The following is a 24,829-nucleotide window of genomic DNA, read 5'->3' as shown; positions in this document are numbered from 1 at the left end:
AACTAAAAATGCTGCTAAAAATGTTGTTGAATAGTAATAACAGACGAACACACTGTAATATAGTTCAATAGTAATCTAAAGACTTAATCTAGTTTATTTTCCCAACAAAGCCCTGTTAGGCAGACATCACAGAAGTAGTTTGGTTTGGGTGTATTACAAACATGTGTGGACAAGCTTGGAAAATGGTTCTAGGATACTGGGTGCGGTTTACATGTTAAAAAAGGAAACAAACATAAAGCACAATATTCTGGACAATGTAAGGTATGTTTTACCTTTCCAGTGACCATTTCTGTAATGACACAACCAAGACTCCAGATATCAGCAGCCCGACCATGACCTTCACCCTTTGCCCTTGTGATGACCTCGGGAGCCATGTATGCTAGACGTGACAGAATTATTTTCAAATCATATAATGAATCGAAGCATGTTAGTTTCCTTCAGGTAACTCATCTGTGAAAAATAATCCTAGAAATTCCAACATCCAACAATTATTTTAGAAAATTATCTACAGTGAAAATCACTTTTTAAAACCCACATGATCCTTTATCATGATATGAGATATACTGTTGTGACGTTATTCGTGTTGCTTAACACAAAGCAACCACAACTGACACCCAGCTTACCTGCCGTTCCCAGAGTGCTGTTCACCTCTCCAGGCATCGTCTGAGCATTGTTCTTCAGCTTCACAGAGCAACCAAAGTCCCCCAGCTTTATCAAGCCAGATGACGTGAGAAAGATATTTGCTCCTAAGAAGTAAACAAAGAAGAGAAATGCATTTTCAGTTTTTCGTTCAATTTTCACGATTGACAACTGATATACAATCACATTTGGAGCAAAGAAGTGTAACTACAAACCTTTGATGTCACGGTGTACGATTCCGTTTTCATGAAGCACGTTGATCGCTGTCGTGATCTGTTTACTGTAGAGGCGGATGACGTGTTCCTGCAGACCCAGTCTAGACACCTCCTCTAGTGTCCCTTCATCGCAATACTCCATGAAGATATACATCTCCTCCTGTCCGAAAACAACCGAAATGAGGAAAACACTTCAAAAGATCTTAAAGTATTAATGCTTCAGGATGGTGCATTTTATTTTACAGAAATCCTACAAAGTTTATAGTCTCCCAAAAATGTTGTAAATGGAACCCCCCACCATCATTACAGTATTACGGTTTACATGTGGTTGGATGGCATGTATATTATATGTGAGCTAGAGATGGCGGCGATTTTACCGTATCACTTTGAGCCCGAGTCTGACGAGGAAGCATCAGAAGACGCTAATCCACAACAAACTCCACCACGATTGCAGCAGGATGTTTGTCAATTGCAAGTGACAACTCTTGTCATAAAAACTCCCAGTGTGACAACATGCATGTTGTGCTTTTGCTCATCAATGAAATAAAATAGAATTTTTTCTTAAAATACTGTTAATGCGTTAGTAATACTGTTATTTTGTCTCAACTGTGCGTTGTCACGGTACATAGAGCATTTCAGAAAGTCGACGTTATGAAAAATGATTGTAGTTTCACCCAAATATATCTATATAGGTGCACGTGCGGAAAATGTGTCAAAATGCAAAGTTAATAGCAAGATAAACAAACTGTAACACCCCAGAAATAACGGTACATGCTAATCTTAGCATTATATGAATTAGCTAAACACAGACATAAGGTACGAAAATATACAAAATCAATAGTCACACTTACAGGTTGGGATTCGGTGGAGCTAACATGTCCAAATAGAGTTGCTATTTCCCCCTCTATCAAGGATCGTCGTTTCACATATCCTGCAGTGAACGCGCCAAGATTATTAAACTAATCTTTGGTGAAATGACGCGCGCACAGTACAACCATGGGGTTATACTCCTTTGGTATCTTTGGAAAAATTAATTGTAACCTTTTTTCCCTCAGACGTTCTTCCTTTGGTAGTTGAAATAAGACCGACTTAGTTTCACACCATAGAACACAGGCTCTAGAAATGATACACACGCATCACGAACGAGCGACAGTGTTTGGGGGAGGAGAGAAGTTTTCACGGCAGTCTCAGCAAAACGTAGGCGGGGACTATGTGTAGTGACGTAGATACGCAGGTGAACTATTCCACGTCTCGTTTGTGTGATTCAGAGTCGACTCCCATTTTTACAAGCAAATAACTTTGTTATTTATTCACCTTCAGACTTACAACTTGGCAGACAGCTTACTTTCAAACACGGCAACAGAACAGACTGCATGAAATATCATTTTCATGATCTCATGCTACGTACTCTTTAACGCATGCAGTTTATGTCCGGGATCTTTAAGCGCTGGGAATGCGGCATTTTCAGTTTCAAATGATCTCCAAATCCATGGTCATATCCACTGTTTATATAACATCCATCACTAAAATTCCGTTAACAAACAAACACACCTCAACATCTCTCACTATCGCAAGTTTAAGTAGCTGCAGCTGCAGGTCCACAGCGAAACCAATCTTTATGGAAAGCCAGTCTTCCAATGGCTCGTCGGTGGACTTGTTGGCAGGCTATTTCTTTTGCCTTGACGTGGTTGTGCTTTTCCGGCAGTATTGCCCAATAAGGGACTAAGAAAAGTTGTTATGAAACCGATTTTCATGTTTTCCAAAACTTTCCGAAACCTATACGAACGCTGGGGGAGTGTATCGACCACAAAAATACTCATCCTCATACGTCATGCTTCAAACTTGATTTTGGCAGTTGACCATGTCAAACATGAGAAGACAGCACGTTTTAACAGTGTAAAGAAGTCAGAATGCATGAAACACCCTTGCACATCCCCACTGATATAAAAAATACAAAGACGTAATTTTTTACCCTGTGCAACTCCACTCCGAAGTAACGGACGAGGTTGGGATGTTTGATTCCTTCGAAGATCTTCAACTCGTCGGCCGTTTCCTTTATGGTTTTGTGGTCATTGGGTTGGAAGCGGATCTGAAAGCAAATTGACAGTTAAAGATGCGTTTACCATATACAAAAATGTACTGTGTTGTGGGCTAGTAGGATGTTAAACTGTCCCAAACTATTTTACAACAGCATTAAAAGTGGCCTAAAATAAAAAAATACCTCCTTCATGGCCATCAGTTCACCAGTGTCCACATTGATGCATGTGTACACCTTCCCATACTGCCCCTCGCCTGTAAACAGAGACAGAATTGATCTCCAAATGGAAATTTCTAGAAAATCTTAGAAAAAAACTGAATCACGGAAAGCTCTTGGCTTTATAATGGTGACCTCTTACCTATTTTGTTGCCTCTCTGCCATTTGAAGGTGACCTTGCGCAGCCCCACATGCATGACGTTGTCATATGATTTGGGGGTGTTGCACACCTGACCGATGATGTTGCGCTGTCTCATGAGCACGTAGTGCTTCTCGTCGAAGGCGAATATAGACCGTCGTACCGCCTCCATGGGGCTCTGACGTGCTGCTGTGTCTGCAAGAAAATCAAGTTAGTGTGTTAAATGTATTTGCATGCATTAGTTTTAAGGTGCTGTGTGTAATTTTTTGGAGGATCTACTGACAGAAATGGAATATAATATACATAACTATATACAGTTAGCCTTAACGGACAAATCTTAGCCTTGTGTCAGCCTCAACTTTCATAAACTGGACCATTGAAGTGCAATGATTCAAATACATGGATAAAAATAGTTTCAAAATGTTGTACAAGTGATATTTTTGTTTATAAGTATTTTGTGATGCAAACTACCTTTTGACTGGCTGATAAAGTTGCGCAGCTCCCAGCTGCGACGGGCAGTAGTGCTGGGGTCACTTTTAGGGTACGAAGGTTCTGGAAAGACGAGAAAAAAATGATTAATTTTGCTCCTCTATCACCATCTCTGTCTGAAACAACATTGCATGTTACTCTACATACTTATCTATGCGAGCTGAAGTCAAATGAAGCTAAACGGACATTTCGAGAGATATCAAACCTGACAGCTTGCATTGTAAATCATAGAGTAAGAGGTAATCAGGGTAAGGAGATGATTTTAAAAAGATGTTTATGTCCTTGCTTTACTAATTACGTACTTTGACCTAATTTTAAAAAGCATTACAGCATCAAAACCAGGCAAAAGTTTAAAAGTCCGTACCCTCTCTGTCCTCAGTGGGGCTGGAGTGGCGACTGAGGGACTTAAACTGCAGTTCTGCAGCAACAGATGACAGACGGTCGTTCTCATGAGCACTAGAACTCCTGTATACCAGAGAAGACATTAAAAAAACATCTTTGCGAACAGATGGTTTCAGAAACATCCACTGTTTGGCAAACAACGCATGCAACAGAATGCATAGAATGAAAGACGTGTTAGTTATGTTGCGCATGCTTACAGTAACACTACAGCAGATGGAAAGCTAGCTCTATGACAACAAAGCAATGTTAGTCACAACAGTATTAAGCTCTTTCAAACCACATTCAACCATCTCTGTATCTATGTGTGAGAGTGATTATAAGCCATTGTAAAATAGCCAATATCCTCACATTCACTGATTTTTGATTTCGACTGCCGACATAACATTTTTAATAGCTGACTGTGTTAAAGCCATGTGTGATATTATGTTTACTGGACCTTAACACCGTGTCTACACTGGACGCGCCACATCCAGTGTGGACGAAATTTGAAATGATCATGGATTCTATTTCGTTTCTAATGTCTTTTGTCGTGTCGCGCAGGTCGCGTCAGGTGTAGACAGGGTGATGGCCATAAATCTTTGTAAAACGCATTGTAATGCATAGTCTTTATTCTATAAATGAATGATTAAGAAAAAAACTGGGTGCGTTCAACTCCGAATGTATCAAGCATATCAGAAAACTTAACCCGATCAGGTGACCTTTCAAAGACTTATGATCGATCACATAGGTGGAAGTGAGCTCATCCTTAAAAAGCACCCTGAGATTTTCCCAGTGTGAGTAAATGACACATGCTAAAGCATGCTGCAACAAAAACTATTAATAAAGCAACACTAGCCAATAATAATTTATAGGTTGAATTTGTCAGAACACAATTATCATTCAATAAATCAATCTGTGAACGCCTGAATCAACGATTAACGTGCATGACTGTGTATCATGCAAAGAATAACTCTGGTTTTGTTATACACCGCAAACAGGCTGCTTATTTAAGCAGGAGCACTACATCACATCCTTGTGCATTAAAAGCTGTTAAAGGGGTCATATTGTGGATTTTTTTATGATTAATATTTTTCTTATGGTTTACTTATTAAGGTAAGTTAGCAATGTTTGTTGTCCCAATTTAGTTTTTTTTTTAACCTTTCTCTGAGCCACATAATACACATTTTATTTTTTGTTTTTGTGACTGCAAAATTAAATCTAATACAGTTTGAATCCATTCTTTAAAAATCCAAGCCTTGCTTGAGTTCACGAAAACATTTGTTTAATGTGCTGCTGCGAATGGCAACAACTAATACGATCAGAAACCTTATATTTGATATGACCCCTTTAACTTCTCATCCTCTGTTAAAACAGCATCACTCTGAGACTATAAAAAAACTGTTCCAAGATTTTAAAAGATCAGGCCGCCGACATTAAACATTCTTAGTTTCATATTTTTGGCAATTCAAATTACACATCCACACACAAGCCCACGAGCGATGCTGTTCTGACACAGATGTAAGTTTGTAATCTTGCAAAGCTCCGTGCGGGCTTGAAAAGGGGCGGTCCTGACTACCTGATGTCATTAAGGACGTTTCCAGTGGATTTCATGGCGTGGCTGTGTTCACCATGGGGTAACGGAGGGGCGGTACGGGGACCTGAGGGACACAACTGGGAACGCAGATCACACGGAAGACTCCGAGAGCTGTGTTGGAAACACACACTGACAGCCTCAGCATTGTGCTATGGATGTGAAGGTGGGCGTGTGAATGAGTTTTACACACGCTATGACATCAGTACACATACACACACTCGAAAGAAGCTCTACATTGCAGCAAAGGTTGTGGTTAAAGCATCAATAGAAGCATGAGTCATTTAATTCCCTCCTACAGATTAAACAACACCGCACGAGAGCATGCAAAAGAGCTACACAAGCGTAGTAACACTGAATCAGAAGTTACACTAGCTTTGCTAATGGTTCTGTGACCTGGGAGAAAACCTACCTGAAGCCATCAGCATGAGATGAGGGGATGAAGAGGTACGGATTTGGAGGGTCGCTGTGGCAACGGGGGACTTTAACAGGTCGAGGGCTGTTCCGGGTGCCTGGTGAAAGATCAATCTGGTTGTCAGAATCTTTAAATGCGATTTACTTTTAACTTTGGCGAAAATTACATTTTTGAGCAAAAAAGGCGTATTTTTGACCTGATATGGTTTAAAACACAATTTTGTAATTTTTTTGGTGGGATTTAGGCAGTTTTTTGGGACACAACATGACCAAAATTATGCAAAACCTTCAATAGTGTCAACAACTGTTTACTTATTCATACTTGTATTCATGTATGGCATCGACTATGTACTTAATGAGTAAAAAGTTAATTTCAACAATTAATGAAGAATAAATTGTAGTCACTTCATCATAAAGTAATGAGCTATGGCAAAGGTGCCAGTTTTCCTCTCGCTCTTATTTCAATAATAATTTGAATAAAATATTTGCAAAATGCAAAAATAATAAAGCATTTTATTTTTAATGTGCTCTTCTAAAACTCAAAGTGCTACAATCCCCCAAAAAGATGAACAAAACATTCCATAATATACACTGGTGAGTTTAGGAGAGTTTACCAGGACGGATAACACTTACCAAAGTACGTACTGCTTGGACTATGCGGTTTCCCGATAACATGCCCGATACACTCGTTCATCAGCGCCTGCAAACTCTACATGACAATAATCATAAGTAGCTCAATTACAAACCATTTCGACACTTATCTATAACAACAGAAACCAGACAACTCACCAGAAAGTCATCTTCTGGCAAAGCTGATATAAATGCAGCCTCAATTGCTTGAAGAAAATCAAAGCCCTGAGTTGCCCATCTGCCGATAAAAAAAAAAACATTTGTGAGCAGGATAAAAGAACAATGTGACAATAGAATTCATTTATGAAGCTAGAAACATTTTCTTGGAACATGAAACGCTGGATCTGCACAAAAATCTAGTTAACTGCCTACATAGACAGCATTTAAAGGGTCATAGGTGGGTTCCCAAGAGGAACAATAGTAAGCAACACCATTACGATGATGCTTCCATGCAAAAACATTTTTCAGCGAATGCACAGAGAGAAATGTTGATTGTAAATTAAAATAATTGTATCTTACATGTTCACCCCATAAATTATGCCTAGTGTACCACATTAGAAAATATCAGAGATGTTGCCATGTAGGGTGATCCAATTCCATCACTTATGAGGTTATATGATGTTTAGCAGGCAGCTACCTATGTAGGCAGTTGACATCAAGTTAACTCTCTTGGTTTTACAACAGAACCTACTGACCTTGGACGGGTGCCTCTCCCGCTTTCACATTTGGTGAGGACGAAATTCATCCACTTGCGGGCAAAGGCGATGTAGCGCTCCCCTATTCTCCGCCTGAACTCTCCAGACATCAGACGGACGACCTCTTTATGATACTACAGAGACAGTGTTTGGAAGAGAAAACTTTTTAATTGCGTGTTTGTTTTATAATTGACACTAGGGCTCCGAGATGTTTTCCCCTGAGCTTCATTCTGTCCCTGGCTGGTGAGCTCAGGTGGCTACTTAACGCTGTTATAAAGACAGTACAGAAGGGCTCTTAACTTAATTGGGTAATTACTAGTTAATTGATGTCACCAGAGGTTACTTTCATGTGATGTGACTTATTAGCGGGTCAACCCCCCAAGAGTAATCGAGGATGAAATGTTTTGGTGATGGGTGTTGGTGAAGCCAAAGTGATTAAAGACCTGGGTTCGTAAATGAAAAGTTATGGGTTCGACTCGGTTGCCTGCCTAGATTGTTCACGGCTAAGCTACACCCACAACTACATCCTTTCGACTGTAAAGATGAAGCATGGTGTCATGGTTATGTGTGGGTCTGTTGTGTGTACAGTATATATACCAGGGCGTTTCATGCGTCTAGGGTTGGTTATGGAATGTCCGTAATGTATTGTCCAGCCATCTTTTCTGGTTATTGTTTCATGTCATTGATTATTGTTCACGTTTACTTAGTACTTTGGCTGCACTTAGATCCTGCTATCAGTTTCATGGTTTGGGACAACAACGGTACACATGGTGACTTTGATGTTAAAATCATTTCTGCTCATCTTATCTTAAAGGAATAGTTCACAAAAGAATGGATGTTACCCTGAACTATTCCAGATTGATATGACCTCCTGCATAAACATTTTTTTTTATATTATCAATAAATATCACTTATTTATTAATAAAACTTAAATAAATGCAATATATACTTTCGCATGTGTGAAGTTCCAACACCATTGCAAAAGTAGCAAAGCTTACGAACTCTTCTGTTGTTGGCTGCACAGACCAAAACAGAACAATGTTCCCAGCCTCACGGGAGACAAGAGAGCAATGGATTTATTTAGTTTTCAATGGAATCCACACTGAAAGAGGCAAAGCTGCAAATAAAGACATCGTAAGTACCTGTATTTTTTACGTAAGACCCCAGGGACCTGTGGCAACTTAAAAGTAGATCAAATGTCATAAACTTCGAGTATGGTTTGTAACACGCAGCGCGTTTCTCTCTCCTGAATGCGCCCGTGACTGGACCAACAGGAAACTGAGGGGCTTCGCGAATGGCCCCGGGGGAACAGGTGTGCTTATCCAAAAAAAAATGTATTTGGTGTTCAAAGACGAGACCTTGTTTCTCGTTCGCTTTATGTTCCCATACTTTATTGTTTTGTCGCTGGAAGCATACGCTCACAGCCCTAGCTGCTTTTTCTGCTGAAAAGGGGGCGGAGACTAGCAGCTCACTTGCACTTAAAGAGATACACATCAAAACAGCGCGTTTCTCCTTAAATGCAAAAGTGGGCATGTAGCGCATGGTATATTAAAAGGTGTTAAATATTAATTTAAGGTGCTATTGTGCAGTCTTATTTGCAAAATCCTGTCGGCCTCTGACCTCAAAAGCAAAGTTGTAGCCTTGGATCATGGCCTCTCTGTAATACTGTTGCAGTGTGGCTTTCTCCGTTTCCTCAACTTCTGCTTCGAACTCTGATGTGAACATGTGTTCCACACGGTCAATCGCTGTGTTGATCTTGATACACAGTTGGAGTGCCTCATTCTGAAATGAGAGAAGATTTGTCTTTAAAAACTATGCATTTCCATCATATCTTAGAAACTAAAGCTTAATGCATGCAAGCCAAGATCATGCCTTTAATTCCTAAACAATGCATTATGTTAAAATGCAATGCAATATCTCTCTGGATAAAAGCGTCTGCCAAATGCACAAATGTACATGTAGATAAAACTAATGTTGTATTTGCAAACATCCTGTTTGTGAAGAAAACTTTGCTGATGCACTGCTAAGAGGTTTCAACTCATTTCATAACACTGTAGCTTGTGCTTATAAAGCAAAACCATCGAAAGTCTCGATGTTCCTTAAACATGTGGGTTTGTATCGATGGATCTTACCCGAATCTTTCAAAATGACCATGAAAACACACTCACATTTCATTTGATTGCAAAATCAGCATAACGTGATGCGTAACTGAAACCTAATGTGGCTTAACGTGATGTGAAAGTAGGTCTTCACAAACTCTAGAAACAGATAACAAATAGATATCTCCCAGTAAATAAGAAAACATTGAAAGAAAAAAAAATGTACGCTGAATCACCTTGAGTTGCTCTAGAGCGCAGACGATAAGGGGCTGACTCGATGTCTGCTCCCGGCTGAGGGTCAGAAGATCCTCCATGGACTGCTGGAAGGCTTTTCGTTGTGCCACCAGATGCGCCGACTGCATCACGACCAGAAGGAGATTGTCCACCTAGAAATCGAGAATGAGAAAGGGACATTTTTGTAGAGTGGAAGCCTTTGTTATACAACATTGCAGTCTTTATACACCCAAGTCCATACCTTCATGGCACGTAACGTATCCACAGTTTCCATCTGAGGTACTAGTTTGAGAACGCTTCCTTTCCAGTCGGCCCATGCGCCACCGGTATTTGACTCCCCCACTCCGTGTTTGCTCATGAGCAGGTAGGCTTCATCCTCCGGGATCTCATCCGGTTCTTTAGAGCAGTCCTTTCCCGCTGCTGCATTTAACAACTGCAAGATGACCAATCTCTGCTCCATTAGGCCACACGGGACAAACACCTGAAGCTCCTCCAGTCCTGGGATAAGGACCTTAAAAACACAGAAGAAAATCCAATTCATATAGTTTTCCACAAAAGTTTATTTTAAATATCAATGATACAGAGGAGCATGTTATCACCTTGACATAACTCTTAGACTTCAGTGCCTGAAGGAGAGAAGGTACCCCGCTGGTTAGGCTAAATTCCGCCGCAATCTCAAGGTCCTAAGAGAGAATAAAATGTTTTTTTTTTTTTTAAAGGTCCATCACTATGACAAACTGACATGAGAACGCTGTTTCGCCTGTTCTCTGCTGACCTTGCGCAGCATCTTGGCAAAGCCCAGTGCTTTGGATGCTCTTTCCCTGGCCTCATGAAAGAGCTCTTTCAGTGAACGACTCGTCTCTATCACTGAACGTCTGCAATGAAACAAAACACATTCAATTATTAGGTCTGACCATGCAATCTGATTGGCTGACAACATTTGGTTGACTCAATGTGGAGCCTTAAAATCAACTTAAAGAGCAAGTGTGTATTTTTTGGCGGATTTACTGACAGAAATTCAAAATAATATACATTTCCATGTCTTCAAAGGTGTATAAAGACCTTACATAAAAACGCGTTACGTTTTATTACCTTAGAATGAGCCATTTCTATTTACATGATTCTTGCATGGAATTCCATGTTTCTACAGTAGCCCTAAACGGACAAACTGCTTGTTTCGTAAATACTTTATCTCCTTCAGCAAAGGAGCAAAAACGTGACAACATCTCAGTTCTGTGCAGCCTTCAAAGTGCTTCGAAATGGAGGGGCTGCCAAATTTCATACACTGGACTTCTAAAATAATGTCTATAGACTTTTGGTTTCATGCAAGTCTCATAAGATCACAACATATTGTTCTTGTCGTTCTTTACTTAATTTTACCACCTCCCTTTAATCCATATTGTTCCACATTTTTGGGATTGAAAACAATGAGGTTGTCAGACATCACTGAAATACACGTTCCACATGCTTTGATGAGTCTCGCACAGTATGTTCAGAGCGGATAATTGCTCATTAAGTGTTTTGAGACACACCTGATTTCATCCGAGGCCGTGCTGTCATCCGCACACTCCCAGAACTCATTGCCACTCTTCTGAAGGCCGGCATCCAAGAAGTCTCCAGTGGATTTTAGCAGCATGCCAGCAATATCACTGAAAAAGACAAAAACAAAGTTGATGTTTTCAATGCAACAGTATGATTGACAGGTGCATTCACACTGCAAGTACAATATGCTCGAATTCATTTTTCCCCTCGGTATGATGTTTGAGTGATGAATTCACAAAACATTTCTCTTCGTTTACATCTGTTTAAACCTGATTATTTTAAACGTGTGTACAAAGACACTAACCAAAAGAGTTTTCCAGACTGGGCTTCTCCGCCCCGGATATATGGAGTGATGACTTTAGTGAAGTTCCACTCTTCCTCCAGCAGGTTCTTCAGACTGTGAGATGCTTGAGGCAACTGCTGTAACATCTGGATCCAGCTGCGCATGTAGTCAAAGTACACCTGAATGCACGATACAGAGAACACATGCTGATATTTAAAACCAGCATCACGTCAAAAGACCCATGATGAATGGTACATCTAGAAAGTCGTCGAAAAGAGATTCACCTGTTCAGCCAAGCCAAAAGCTATTCTACTTAAATAAGAGTTGTGGCACCTTATAGCACCAGTAACATTTCTCTAGAGATCCGTCTGCCCCATACTTCGACTAACATGAGGATGACAATTTTTTTACTAAACTATCACTAATAAATCTTACGGACAGTTTCCAAAATTTTTTGGCACCATGCACTGTGAACAACAAAAAACACATTTTAAGTGCATGCTTACAGCGTATGACTTGGGAAAACCAGACAGGTTCTTATGTAATTTGTTCTTAAGTCAGAAAACAGCTGGTCCATAAAAAGCTGAAGAAGTGTTTGTACCATTAATAATTCATTGGAATTAGACGACAAGATCAAATCAATCTGTGAGCCAAAAAATATTCACAGCTCTTATCAATAAAAAAACAGCAGTTCAAGGCACAAAAACAAAATCAACACCTTTAACCCTAAAGACTCCACTTGGCTCGCTTCTAAATACCTCTCCAATAACACCCTGTCAGACTTTGATCTAAAATTACCCTTGGACTTGAAGAAGGAAATTTTTATCAAGATTTGAAAAGAATGCAATAAGTAAAGAGTCACAGCAAAAATCAGCCAGCAAACGTGGACCAACCCCACTGAGTCACAATCAAGGAATCACCCTACAAACAATAATTTCCTCACTGGTTTGGTCAATTACCAGCAGTCACGCATGTTTATCATACCAAACACACAATATATCATTCTGGGATATATTTCAGTGGAATTCTGGTGGTGCATTATCTCAGATGTGATCAACTTTCTTTAAAGCAATACAGGAGGCATTCAGGTATATTTACAGACCCATATCACAACATGAAACCCACCTCAAGCATTTTGTGGAGATCCTCTTCGAACTCGTCGATGTTGGCGTTAGTCTGTAGACCCTGGGGGTCGTTGATGACGCCCCGGAGCATGAACTGGTAGTACTGTTTCATCAAAACCCCACCTTTAAGAACTTCTTTACACTCACGGACCAACTACAACACACAACAGTTTTTATGTCCATGAAACTTGGATGTTTACAAAATGTGGTGTTCATAACATTATATGTTTGTGTTTGAGTAATGACCTGCTTGATGCTAAGCAAAGACGGTTCTCCTGCTGGCCTTTGCTCCAGTCGCAGTTTGAGGCACTCGTGAATGACATTTAGCAGCACGCGGCAGAGCACCAAGAAGGCAGACCGGAAAGAAGGCAGGTCCATGTCTATTATTTCCTTCCACGATACCCGTTCAGCCTCCGCGTCCTCATCCACTGGGTCGGATAAGTGTCGAAAAAGCTCGGGTAGGTAGTCACAGTGCTGCAAGGAATAACCCGGTGCTGCTGACAGCTAACAGGAACGAAGCAATGAAAAAATTTCAAGTTATGACCCCAAACATTTGCATTGACCATCATACACATAATTTAGCTTCAAGGCAGGCTGTCTTCCTACTTTAGGCTGTTTTTGTTTGCTGCTATTAGAAGATATGTAGGCTGATCAGCTGGTCAGATTTGGATACCACAAGATAAACCAGCTAAGCATCTCACCTCTTGAGCTGGCATGTGACTCAACAGTGCGGTTCTGGATCTTTGCAGCGAGCGATCCATCAGCTTGTGCAGTCTAAGAATCAGTTTCCGCAACCCCATTTGTTTAAGTGCCTTATCGACAAACGGCCTGTAGATGGCAGTGGGGCAGCAGTGAGCCTCATCGTCCCTCAGGAGAGACTCCTCCTCCGACATGAGGCCCGAATACTTTGGGGTGAGGCAAGGTGATTGCTCGTCGTCGCTAGTCGCCTCGCTCAAAGTCCTCTCCTCCCCATCGTTGTTCTCAAAGGTAGGGGTGGACTGGCCCTCATCCTCCTCATCCTCATCCTCGTTGCCACGGGAGCATCGAGGCGAGGGGATTTCAAAGACGGGCCAGCCGATGTGGGAAAGGTCCCTGAGGCCCAGCACGGTGCCCATGACCCGCAACTTCTGATTGAGGTCCTGAGTGATGTTGAGCCACAAGCAGAGTGCCTGCACCCTGCCCTGGAAGTCCCAAGCGGCATATTTCTCATAGTCCTTCTGCAAGGTTTGAAGAGATGGGTACAAAGCCTCCACTGACTCTAACAGCGACATGACCCGCTTCACTTGATCAAAAGCTACACGCTGTTTCTGCAGGTGTTCACGGCACTCCAGCGTTGAAGAAAATGGAGCAGCGGCGTCGATCTCTCCCCAAGATGAGGCGCAGTCGCTGAAGCTAAAGGGATCTTTCTTGCAATTGATTTTGTCAGGGCAGTAGTCGCTCTGTTCTGTTGTCAGGTTGTTCTCGTGCCCCGCTAGGCTGCTATAGTCCACTTTGAAGTGTAGCACTTCGTTGATGATGTCAGGTATGGCTTGGCGAGCAGTGAACAGGTACAGGTCCTGCTCATTGATGCTTCGCCGGGCGTGCCAGGCTTGCAACTCCAACCAGATCACCTCATTGTTCTGGCCCATGAAGGCCGTGTTCTCCAGGCCTCGTTGCTCCTTCTCCTTCTTCTTGGATGACATGGAGGTGAGCTTGAGCAGCAGCCGCAGAGTCTCGAAGAACTTGAGGCGATCTGCCGGACAGTCGGTACGAGAGGTTTGCCGGTTGGGGCGCATATGGACCAAGCCCAGGCTCAGGTAGGGTCTGCGGGGGTCCATGTTTCTGGATCCTATGTTACTGGTCCTTGACACTGAATCTAGCATGAAGGAGCCCTCAAATGTCCTCTTGCTGTCTCGCTCGTTGGTACGCTGGTTGGAGAGAACTTTTTTTTTATGCTCGTAGCTGTGCTCCTCAGGAGGTTCGGCTGATTTTGCTCCCTCACGTTCTCTTTGAGACACCGGGCTGGAGGAACGGGGCTTCCCTGTAGATGAACCAGGAGAGGAGAATTGGTGACCAAACATATGTTTCACAAATATACATTTAAAGCATGAATTATGCAACTTTTTATTATGAAAAATGTTTCTCCAGGTCATTCTTTCTATAGAAGAAATTAAGATAACTTTACAGTTTTCATTTATTCATGCATTGTGGCAATGCCAGTCCAGTGTCTGTTGAATGATATAGTCACACATCAGCAATGTGAAAAAAATCTTAAAACGTATTCCATCACATTTTCATTTTTAACTGATCGTAAAATGCATGTAAAAACACATGAATTGTGTTAAAAATTTGTTTAAACTTGTTTTATTTGCAGAACACAAGATCCGCAAAATTTCCATATTTTTTGTTATTTTGACAAGTCCGTCCAATTGAAATTTTCTGCAAATAAATGCAATTGAATTATGTAAATTTTAGGAGAAATGTTGTCATTAATTTACAGAATGAAATAAAAACTATTTCACTTAAACACATACCTATAAATAATAAATTCAATAATAATTTAGGAGTGGTCGTTTAATTTTTTCATCTTGTCTTTCACAAGCAATGTAATCGAACTTGACAAATTAATTTCTGAAAATGTGAGGAAATTTCCCTCTAAAACAACTCATGAGGGGATTTTTCACTTATGGTGGGAAAATTGTACTCATGACAAAAACATGTTTGCATATCCCATGCATACCTGCTTTTTAATACATTATTCGGCTTTAAAATATGTACATTTCTGAAAAATAAATTTTAAAATGAATATTTTTATTTTATACAGGTCTTATTTACTATCATTAATCTGTTAATCTCTTTTCTACATTCACATGCATGCGAGGATTACCATTTCTATCAGACACCTGCTAAATACATGGGCAAAAAGCAAAACTACTATACATCATAATTCAACCTATTATGAAGCATATGTTCAGCCTCTGTTCTTATTGAGGATAAAACTAAAACCTGTTCTGATAATCGATTATATTCCTTAATTTTCATGTGCAACAGGTCAACATGGCTGCACACCGCTGTTGTTGGGTGCTCCAGACCATATGTTTTCGAAATTTGCAAGCGAAGGGATCTCACCTTTGCCCTTCGACCCCTGGCCAGTTCTATGGTGTTTGATGGACGTGCGCTTTATTTGCCGCGGAGTGAGAGGAGGGGAGGTCCCATACGGAGCCTCCTCTTCCTGAATGGCCTCGTCCCAAGACTCATCCAGGTCAGTGTTCTGCTGAGGCACGTCTTTGGATGAGCCTCTCAGCCTGCACAGGAAACAGAGAAGAACACAAAGCAAAATGACATCATTATGGCTTGAGTCAACACTGCAAATGTTCCCAAAACCATAGACCAATCTGTAAACTCAGGGCAACAGGTTCAGTAACAGTGAAGAGGGTGATAAGTCTGTATCCTACATTATATTGAGCAAAATAAAACTATATCATTTATAAACTTAAATTATATAAATTATAAATGAGCCACTTAAGAATATGGAAATAATTGTACTGTTAGTTACATTGAATGTCAATTTATGTTACCTATTCATGCTTGTATTGTTGTGAACAAAATATAATTTTCTACAGAAAACAAAATGGCATGATCATGATCTGGAAATATTTTGAGTGATATCGATAACACTGGACTGCTTTGACTTCCATTGTTTGGACACAAATTCCCAAAATATCTTCTTTTGTGCTCCAGAGAAAAAATAAAGTCAAAGGCTGACTGAATGATGACAGAATTGTTATATTTTGTGTGAACTTTTATTTTGCATTTATTCTGCACATGTGCTTAAATAAGTCGTCAGACCTCTTTTTTATCCTGCTGAACTGTTTAAGTCTCTTTCCTTAACTGCATTTTATCGATCTCAATCAACTTGAGTATTATTGCAAATAGAAAAATGTTTCAAACTCAATGAAAACTGTCTAAAGCTCACTTTACACCGACACTGGACTGTACACGTTTTATAAGGCTTAATACAGCATAAAAGCAGGAAATTCAACCACCATACGAAGAAACCAACAAAAAATGAATTGCATTTGCTGGTGGGTGGGAGCAAACTGGTTCAAAACTCATCGTGCCGAGACAAACTGTGCATGTTGTTGTGTTTGAACACGTGCAAGTGTGTGGGAGAAGAAAATGACATTGATACGGGGCCATTGTCAGGCAACGGAGATGGGATCAGTTTCACAGTGGGGTCAACCTTTGATTGAGTTAATCTGTGATTCCCCTCACAAAGAGCTAAACCAGAGTCATCCATCTGGTCCTCACGCACATAAAATCACCCCCAGTACCCCCCGGGAGTCTCCAGACAGCCCAGAAGTGCCTCAGACACCTGCTGCTGAGCATTGTACTCCTCGTGCCAGGACATCCAGACATGCTTGCTTGACACTCTATACAGCCATCGACTTTTGCCGCCATTTAACATATGGACTACTTATAAAACCTGGAAACATATTCATTCAGCTGGCACACGTCTCTAGGACAACACGTGCTCACTCATGTTAAATTCAAACTTTAAAACCGTGCATTGATTGTGCCATGTTCCTATATCTTCTGAAAAGAGAGTAAACATGATCCAACACACTGAATAAGATCTAAACAGAAAGCAAAACATGTTGCATTCTGGTGAAATTCTCAACAACTTTCCAGGACACAGATAGATTGTTTGTATTTCGAAGGTGCAGCTCTGTGCAGAGTCGAACGGTGACCAAACCCTTCAGGAATGACACAGGAAATGCTGAAATCCCTCCCGCTGTTTGTTCGGTTGTCATGATGCATGAACGCTGCTCGAGCACTAAAGCGTAATAGTCTATAGAATTCTTCCTCAGTGCAATAACCCCATTGAATGGCATCCAACCCACGGGAACATCGCGGACTGACGCCGGGAGAAACTGGCCCGCTCTCACAAGCAAGAAAGCAACACAGATTGTTGATTTACTGCTGCATATACAACTCTGGCCCGCTAAATATTCTGTCCAAAATAACCACGAACGAATCATGCAGAAGAGGAATGTTACAGCCTTTGACGAGAGCCATAAACTGAGCGGACCACATCTGCCTCGCTGCAGTCAAGAGAGGGCAATGAACTCTGACCTCACCCTCCACTGGAGCCATTGTTGAAGCTTGCGGCACTCCATTGTGTGGGAGCGACACGTGTGCTGCGAGTTTCAGCATCAGATGGCTGGGCGAAACCATCACAAAAGAGATACCACGGCAAAAATTAAGAGACCACTTCAAAGACCATTTTTTGTTTTTCTGAATATACTATTTATAAGTATGTGTTTATGTAAAATGATCTTTTTTTGTTTTGTTCAGTGAATTACTAACAATATTTCTACCAAATTTCAAATAAAACTCTTTCAATGTGCATTTATTTGCAGATAATGCAAACTCGATAAATGACATAAAAGATTCTCTGAAAATTTTCAGACCTGAAGATACTGCAAAGAAATCAAGCGTCATATTCACTTTAAGGCAACACAACAATATTTGTATATGAAGAGCTCTTTCCAAAACGCTATAAATCCATTTTAATAGTTTTCATGAAAATGTCATTTTTTTACCTAGACCCATACATTCTGTTAATATTCAATTTATCCTGTTAAAATGGTCTGTTGGCTCAGTCTTACCATGTTAAACAATGATTGTTAAATGGAACAACAATATTGTCGATTACAAATTCAAATTTTATTTTAAAAAATTTCAAAACGCTACAAATCCATTCTTTTTTTCCAAAAAATGTTGGTCTATTTCTTTTTAAAAACAAACAAACAAGAGAACATGAAACATATGACATCAGGAACTCATACTATAAATTAATATAAATCAAATAAATGCAAATGCATGAAATAAATAACAGCCAAATAAAATAAATAGTAACATAAAATAAATATTTTCAATTTCATGTTTCAATATTTTCCACCACATACAATAAATAATTTAAAAATAACTAGTGGTGGGCATAGATTAATTTTTTTAATCTAGATTAATCTAGATTAATTCCAAGATTAATCTAGATTAATCTAGATTAAAATGGCTCATTTGAATTCTGCCGAAGGCATTCAGAATATGTGTGCTACCCAAATAATGACTAAAAGTAAGTCTTTGAGAACGGGTTTCTCAAGCCAGGCTCATCTCCTGTTTCCAAAAATGCATCTCAAACTGCTTGAGAAAGCTGTTCTACTATGATAATTGGTGATGAAAATTAAATTATGTTCAATAAGATGAACTTGTGTTTACTTCCGCATTAGATAAGGGATGATTTGCATTTAGGTGGTACTTGAGACTGGAAGAGCTCCTACAGTACATTTACATTTAGTCATTTAGCAGACGCTTTTATCCAAAGCGACTTACAAAGAGTGAGGGAGCAACAAGCGATATGTCATACAGGAGCCATAATACATTAGATCTCAATACAAAGTTACTGGTTTCAACTAAAGTTAGACCACTACCTGTTGAGAGAAAGTGTTTTTTTTTAAAACCAATTCCGCATTGCACAAGGTGCAAACAACCTTAGTCTTGTCGATGTTTCCATTGGGAAGCTTCTTAAAAATGAATATTCCCTGAAGCAAACCCGGCGGCTTCATAGCTGCATCCATGTTAGCACGTCACGTTTGATGTGGTCATTTCACAGTAACGTTATGTTGTGTTCAGACCAAACGCGAATGGCGTGTCAAGCGCGAGTGATTTATATGTTAATGCAAAGAGCCAATAGACCTACTTGCTGCGCGAATGAAGCCCTGGTTATGAGATGATGAGGCGGCTTCTGCTTCTGCGAATGTTGAAAAATCTCGTTCTCGCCCCGTACAGTGCAGTTAAGCTGGTATACATCCGCGCTAAAATATCAAGGCGAAAGTCATCATAGCTTGCGTAGTATAGACCCAGCTCCCAACCCAACTTTGAGAATAGATTAACGCCGACATTTTTTTTATCGCGCGATAAGAGTCTCACTGCGTTAACGGCGCCACTAAAAATAACACATACAAATACCACTAATGAATGAGCGAATTCTGATTGGTCGAGAGGACATATCGCATTTAGGCTAAAAACAGATTCGGGATTTATAGCGTTTTGGAAAGAAACTGCATCTTGCAGTACATTTTAAACAAGAAAATATAGCGATTTTGCATGAAACATTGATGGAGCCGTGAATAGGTTTAGTACACAGCAAAATGGCATTACAAACCCATTTTTTTTTATTTGGCACTTAATGCGTTTTGGAAAAGAGCTTTTCATATGTATTTAGGAAAAGTTCAAAAAAAAAATGATGTTATAACCTTTTATAGGTTATTTAGTGTCTTGTCATGCTGTCAGTTTTTCACATTGATGTTGGATGACTTTGATGTTTCATTTAAATTCAACAGACATTGGACTAGAATGACCACAATGCATCTAGAAATGCTGATTAAATGATAACTGGTCTCTTATTGTTTTCCAGCATTCTGCTGAAACCACAGCACTGATGTAAAAATGTCCACGGAACCGCCCAGGAGACTCCTGGGCCCTACAACAAGGGTGACACTCCAATGTAGTTTATTCCTAAACTTTTATTTGGCCTTTCACTCTGTCAGCCAAATATGCACAGGTTTAAAGTTTTGTTTTGAAGTTCAGCACACAGAATTCTGATGTATGATCAAGTCCTAACAATGATTAAGTAATCCTTTTGGCCATTCTTACCTCAGACAGATATCAAAGCCCCTGAAAAATCTGTAGTTAATGTAAATTTCATTTGTCTAAGAATTTACTAAATCTGCATTCACAAGTTTTATGATACGCTGCAAAATAGAACAGTGCAGGCAGAACGAAAGACCTTTGGAAGACCTGCACTTACAGACCATTTCCTGCATAAAACTCAAATGGGAATATTCAAAAGTAGACCAGGCCTGTAATCCGCATAATGTTGGAATGGAAATAAATTGAATCATTTTTCAAAGGTTCATGGATGTGCCCAAAACCGAAAAGAACACCATGTCGCTAACAGCGGGGAACAAATAACTCATGCCACTAACTTATGTAATTTAGACGAGTGGCCTGCCAAGAGCACGTGCACGCACACACGTTCACACAGTACCTTCTTTAACACGCGGCCTCAATCCCTGCTGACTGACTGATTGAGACCCTGAAGCTCGGAGTAAAAAAACAGATCATCCAACCCTAATGACACAAGACACATAAAACAGACATGTACACAGACCTCAGTGCTCTTCAGCCTCAATGCACTAGTTCACATGACCACAGAAAGACCTTTCCTACATGCACTGGTAACAGATATACCCAGAGACTTATTTGTAAACAAGCGTACTGTCCTCCTCTCATATTCCTCAAAGTTATCTGATCTCCAGATGTCATGTGATTGATATTTCCTAAAACAAAAAGGTGCAAATAGTTCAAAGAACTAATGCACTTGCTTTGTTAGTAAATATTTTCTGATGAATGTAAATGTCCACTAGTTAAAATGCATCTGTCATAATTTTTTCACTCTCATGATGCTCAAAATGCATATGACCTCTTTGGCATTTTTTGTGATATGTGTCAGTGGTTTTGCAACAATACAATGGATGTTTAGTTACCAATGTTCTTTCCTTTATGCTCTGCAGAACAAAGTCAAACAGGTTCAGATTGACATGAGGGGGAGTAAATGATGAAAGAATTTGTATTTTGTATTTGTAATTTGTACCTTTAAACGCTCTACAAAATGCAATCTAACATTCAAGGACTCTCCCGAAACTTAGCATCTTAGAATTAATTAAAGCAATTACTAAACCAGACATCCAATAATCAGACGCATGTTGTCACATAGCTCTGCCTTTCTCCCAAACAAATACATGCACTTCCTCGTACTGCACGTTGCCATCTGCAAGACAGTAATATATCTTTGTATTATTCTTAATTACGTGACTGAAACTAAATGCCATAAAGTTGTCCTGTTGTACAGGTTGGACACTTGTATAAGACCTTTTATAGACACAATTAGATTTATGATTCACCAGTGTAATTGCACAAAACCCATGCATATGCAGTGTGACCGGTGTTGGCTGTGGATGAATGAACTGAATAATAGCACACGGCCACATTATGAAAAGTAAGTTCCAGGAATGCTCATGCAGACTTCCTCTAATTTTAAACAAACCACTTCCTTTGCTCCATTTCCCATCACTATGCCACAGATTTGTACAATATCATTTCCTGTGTCCACATAATGATCATTTGATGCCGCAAGGCGGAATGACTGTGTGTGGGTGGATGATATAAAGCCATGAGCATTCAGAAAAAAGGATGTGTGGTGTGTGAGAGCAAGAGTGTAGCCGATACCTCCGCACAGAAAACTCAACACAAGCCGCTATTCTAACCTCCACCCCAGGTGCACACCCTCTATGGACAATTGAAGGCATATAATGAGAGATATTATGTGAGAAACAAAAGGCGAGTTGGGAGTTTAGCTAGAAAGACGTTCCCTTTTAGGATGATGTATGTACGTATCATCTGATCGGAGTACTTCCTTTTTGAAGCAGAAAAGGGAACATTGTGGGCTAAACGATGGAATAAGCAACCAAAAAATCCACAGAAACTAAAAAGTGGTCGGTACATGTGACTTCAATAGGCTTGTAACTACAATGCAATGAAAGTGTATTTGCAACGGAGTTCATCCAGGCCTGAGATTGCAAAAAACTATAATAGCAGGTCTAAATAAAACATCTTTAAATCAGCGAGTCACTGATGCAACTGTTTGTTTGCGTCATTCTAATAAAGGTCAAAAGGCTTCTTACGTCCAAAAATCTCTTTATAATATCATGATGCCCAAATGTACATATTAGATGAGCCGTATTGTGATATCTAAACTATGAAAAAGAGGGGATTGAAATAAGCAGAATTGCAACACAGACTGTGTAAAGAAACGAATTAATGAGTTCCAGCCATCGGTGCCTCCAGGACGAGGTCAACATTCTTTTAGTGCACCACATCCTGGAATTGAGGAATGCTTGTGGTCATAAATGGACAGGAATGAGATTTACAGCACGCTTTATAGTGACGTGCAAACGCCAATTTCTTCACGTCACAGCTACGTTCAAGACAAATTGTTTGCCCGATAGCTGCAGAATATATCAATAGCAAAGTACACCAAAACATCAGTGCTCCAAGGATCTCCAAGAGTTTCAAGGCAACACCCCTGAACTGATAACCGTGACCTCATCACTTGACCTCAAATCAACACACAAGGGCAAGAAACCCAATCTTGCCACTGTAAGCAGTTTCACTTTATGAGTGCTGTGCCATGCACACGGCAGTTTACGTAAAACAATCACAAAAAGGCATGTCATATCTTACATTCTTAACAAGTTGTCCCTGTCCTTTACATGTTCCACTGAATGCATTTTTTCACAAGGAATTACTCGAAGGGGTGGGGATAGCAGTGCAAGACACAACAAGGCATTCTTGAGAAGCTGTCGCTGTAAGTTCAGGGCAAACGCTCTCCATGATGTCTGTTATGACCCCACACAACAAGAACATTTGAACAATTTAGGCTTTATCAGCTTAACCACACGGCAGTGGGCAAACAACTCTACCCATTCCTGAATTAACCTAAACTCAAATGTAGAAGTGATGACAGTGAGACAGAAAGGTTTAACATGTTTATGACAGCAAATAATGCACTGCAAACATGCATGTGGCTATAGGCCAACAAGAGCTTTAGGGGGAAATAAGCTGCCCGAACAAGCTGTGCAAAGCACACTGGTCTAAAAAAAGGCATCAAACCGATGACAAAAATCCCCTTATTTGTAGAAAAACATACAACGGCTATCACAAATTCCCCGATTACGACATTAAAAAAGCAGGAGGATGCACGTCAAATCCCAGCATTCCTGCGCAGACGGCTGATTTCTGGGAATCGCAAATCAAACATTTGCCCAATTCGTTGGGTTGACTCATAAGACTCGTGATACACCGGCTTTTAACGTTCAATCACGACTTTTCCTTTTTACCGGCAACAACATCTACGTCCAACTTGGACTATGCGTAATCTTTCCATGCAGCTGAAAAAGCATCGGAGCAATGATGCAAACAACTTAACGTTAAACCGACATCAAAAAGTTTATAATCGCACCCGCAGAGCAGAACTTTTACAGAGATTCGTTTGTGCAACGTTGCATTTAAATAACATTCAGGTCCGAGACTTTATAACGCACAAAGTGAAAAAGAAAGGAACACAAACACACACACACATATACTTAAATTCATGCATACATACATGTAACTCGTGCGCTAGCTGAACACAATGATCTTGCACATACTATCCTATTAACGCTACCTTACCTACCTGTTCACTTATTTTCAGCCTTTCTCAAGGAAACCGATATAATCTTCGATATATTTTCTTTGAGTCCGCGGTTTTTTATTTTCTCGGGAAAAAGTTTGCAACTTTAATGTGAAATTTTGCTTAGTGTTGCGCTGCAAAGCGGACCATTTTGAGGCAGGATGCGGGTTGGACCTGTTGTACGCATGCGCACTAGTACCTTGTCTATGGGAGCACTTTATGGCAGCGTGTCGTGAATCCCGGCAGTGTAGTTGCGTGATCGCATATACACACACTGTATCCTCAATACAAACTCACGCACAGGCTCCGATGGGCTTTTCTTACCTGCTATTATCTGGAGGCTCCATAACCGGGGTCGACTCGACGAGATGACTCTCTCTTCACCCGTGCATGAATCAGAACATGTCCAGGAAAATAAAGCTCGACTTTGCAAAGGCAGGTGCGCGCTATAAGTCCCGGTGCACACTTTTCTTTCGCTATCCGTCTGCAGAGTTAAGGCTCGCCCGTGTGTGCATTGACGCCATGTTTCCAGCGAGCCGCTGATGAGGGAGTGACACACTCTACGGCAGCTCGTGCAGTACATCAGACCCGCCGCTCAGCTGCGACCGACCCGGATCACGGCCGCCCCGATCAGACGCACCCGGGAATTGCAGAACAAAGACCTTACAAAAGATCCATCTGCCAGTTTTGTCATCTGTTTGTGTTTTAATGTAGGTCATGGGGCGAACGAATCTTTTGTGTCTGAAAATATTAGACGTATATAAT

General features: G+C 40.4%; 1 protein-coding gene across 2 annotated transcripts in view; it reads right to left on the bottom strand.

The window, feature by feature from the left end:
* Positions 1–24,829, bottom strand: part of map3k4 (mitogen-activated protein kinase kinase kinase 4) — a 27,480-nt gene extending 2,651 nt beyond the window's left edge. The window contains exons 1-25 of one of the 2 annotated variants that reach the window (XM_056760237.1): positions 24,389–24,829; positions 15,838–16,013; positions 13,431–14,749; positions 12,976–13,233; positions 12,731–12,883; positions 11,627–11,784; positions 11,313–11,429; positions 10,556–10,655; positions 10,380–10,463; positions 10,022–10,291; positions 9,783–9,932; positions 9,068–9,229; positions 7,448–7,581; positions 6,912–6,990; positions 6,756–6,831; positions 6,121–6,220; positions 5,694–5,822; positions 4,101–4,201; positions 3,719–3,799; positions 3,251–3,442; positions 3,076–3,146; positions 2,827–2,943; positions 855–1,014; positions 624–746; positions 273–379 (exon numbers count right to left, since the gene is read on the bottom strand). In XM_056760237.1, the coding sequence (XP_056616215.1) occupies positions 273–379; positions 624–746; positions 855–1,014; positions 2,827–2,943; positions 3,076–3,146; positions 3,251–3,442; positions 3,719–3,799; positions 4,101–4,201; positions 5,694–5,822; positions 6,121–6,220; positions 6,756–6,831; positions 6,912–6,990; positions 7,448–7,581; positions 9,068–9,229; positions 9,783–9,932; positions 10,022–10,291; positions 10,380–10,463; positions 10,556–10,655; positions 11,313–11,429; positions 11,627–11,784; positions 12,731–12,883; positions 12,976–13,233; positions 13,431–14,749; positions 15,838–16,013; positions 24,389–24,411 (4,440 nt within the window). In that variant the 5' untranslated portion in view covers positions 24,412–24,829. The remainder of the gene's footprint in view (positions 1–272; positions 380–623; positions 747–854; positions 1,015–2,826; positions 2,944–3,075; positions 3,147–3,250; positions 3,443–3,718; positions 3,800–4,100; positions 4,202–5,693; positions 5,823–6,120; positions 6,221–6,755; positions 6,832–6,911; positions 6,991–7,447; positions 7,582–9,067; positions 9,230–9,782; positions 9,933–10,021; positions 10,292–10,379; positions 10,464–10,555; positions 10,656–11,312; positions 11,430–11,626; positions 11,785–12,730; positions 12,884–12,975; positions 13,234–13,430; positions 14,750–15,837; positions 16,014–24,388) is intronic. The other variant, XM_056760238.1, reaches the window with a different exon arrangement.

Source organism: Triplophysa dalaica, chromosome 11, assembly GCF_015846415.1.
Source record: "Triplophysa dalaica isolate WHDGS20190420 chromosome 11, ASM1584641v1, whole genome shotgun sequence".
NCBI classification, from domain to species: Eukaryota; Metazoa; Chordata; class Actinopteri; order Cypriniformes; family Nemacheilidae; genus Triplophysa; species Triplophysa dalaica.
Note: the sequence above shows the minus strand (reverse complement) of the source record. Positions and strands in the feature narration are given on the sequence as shown.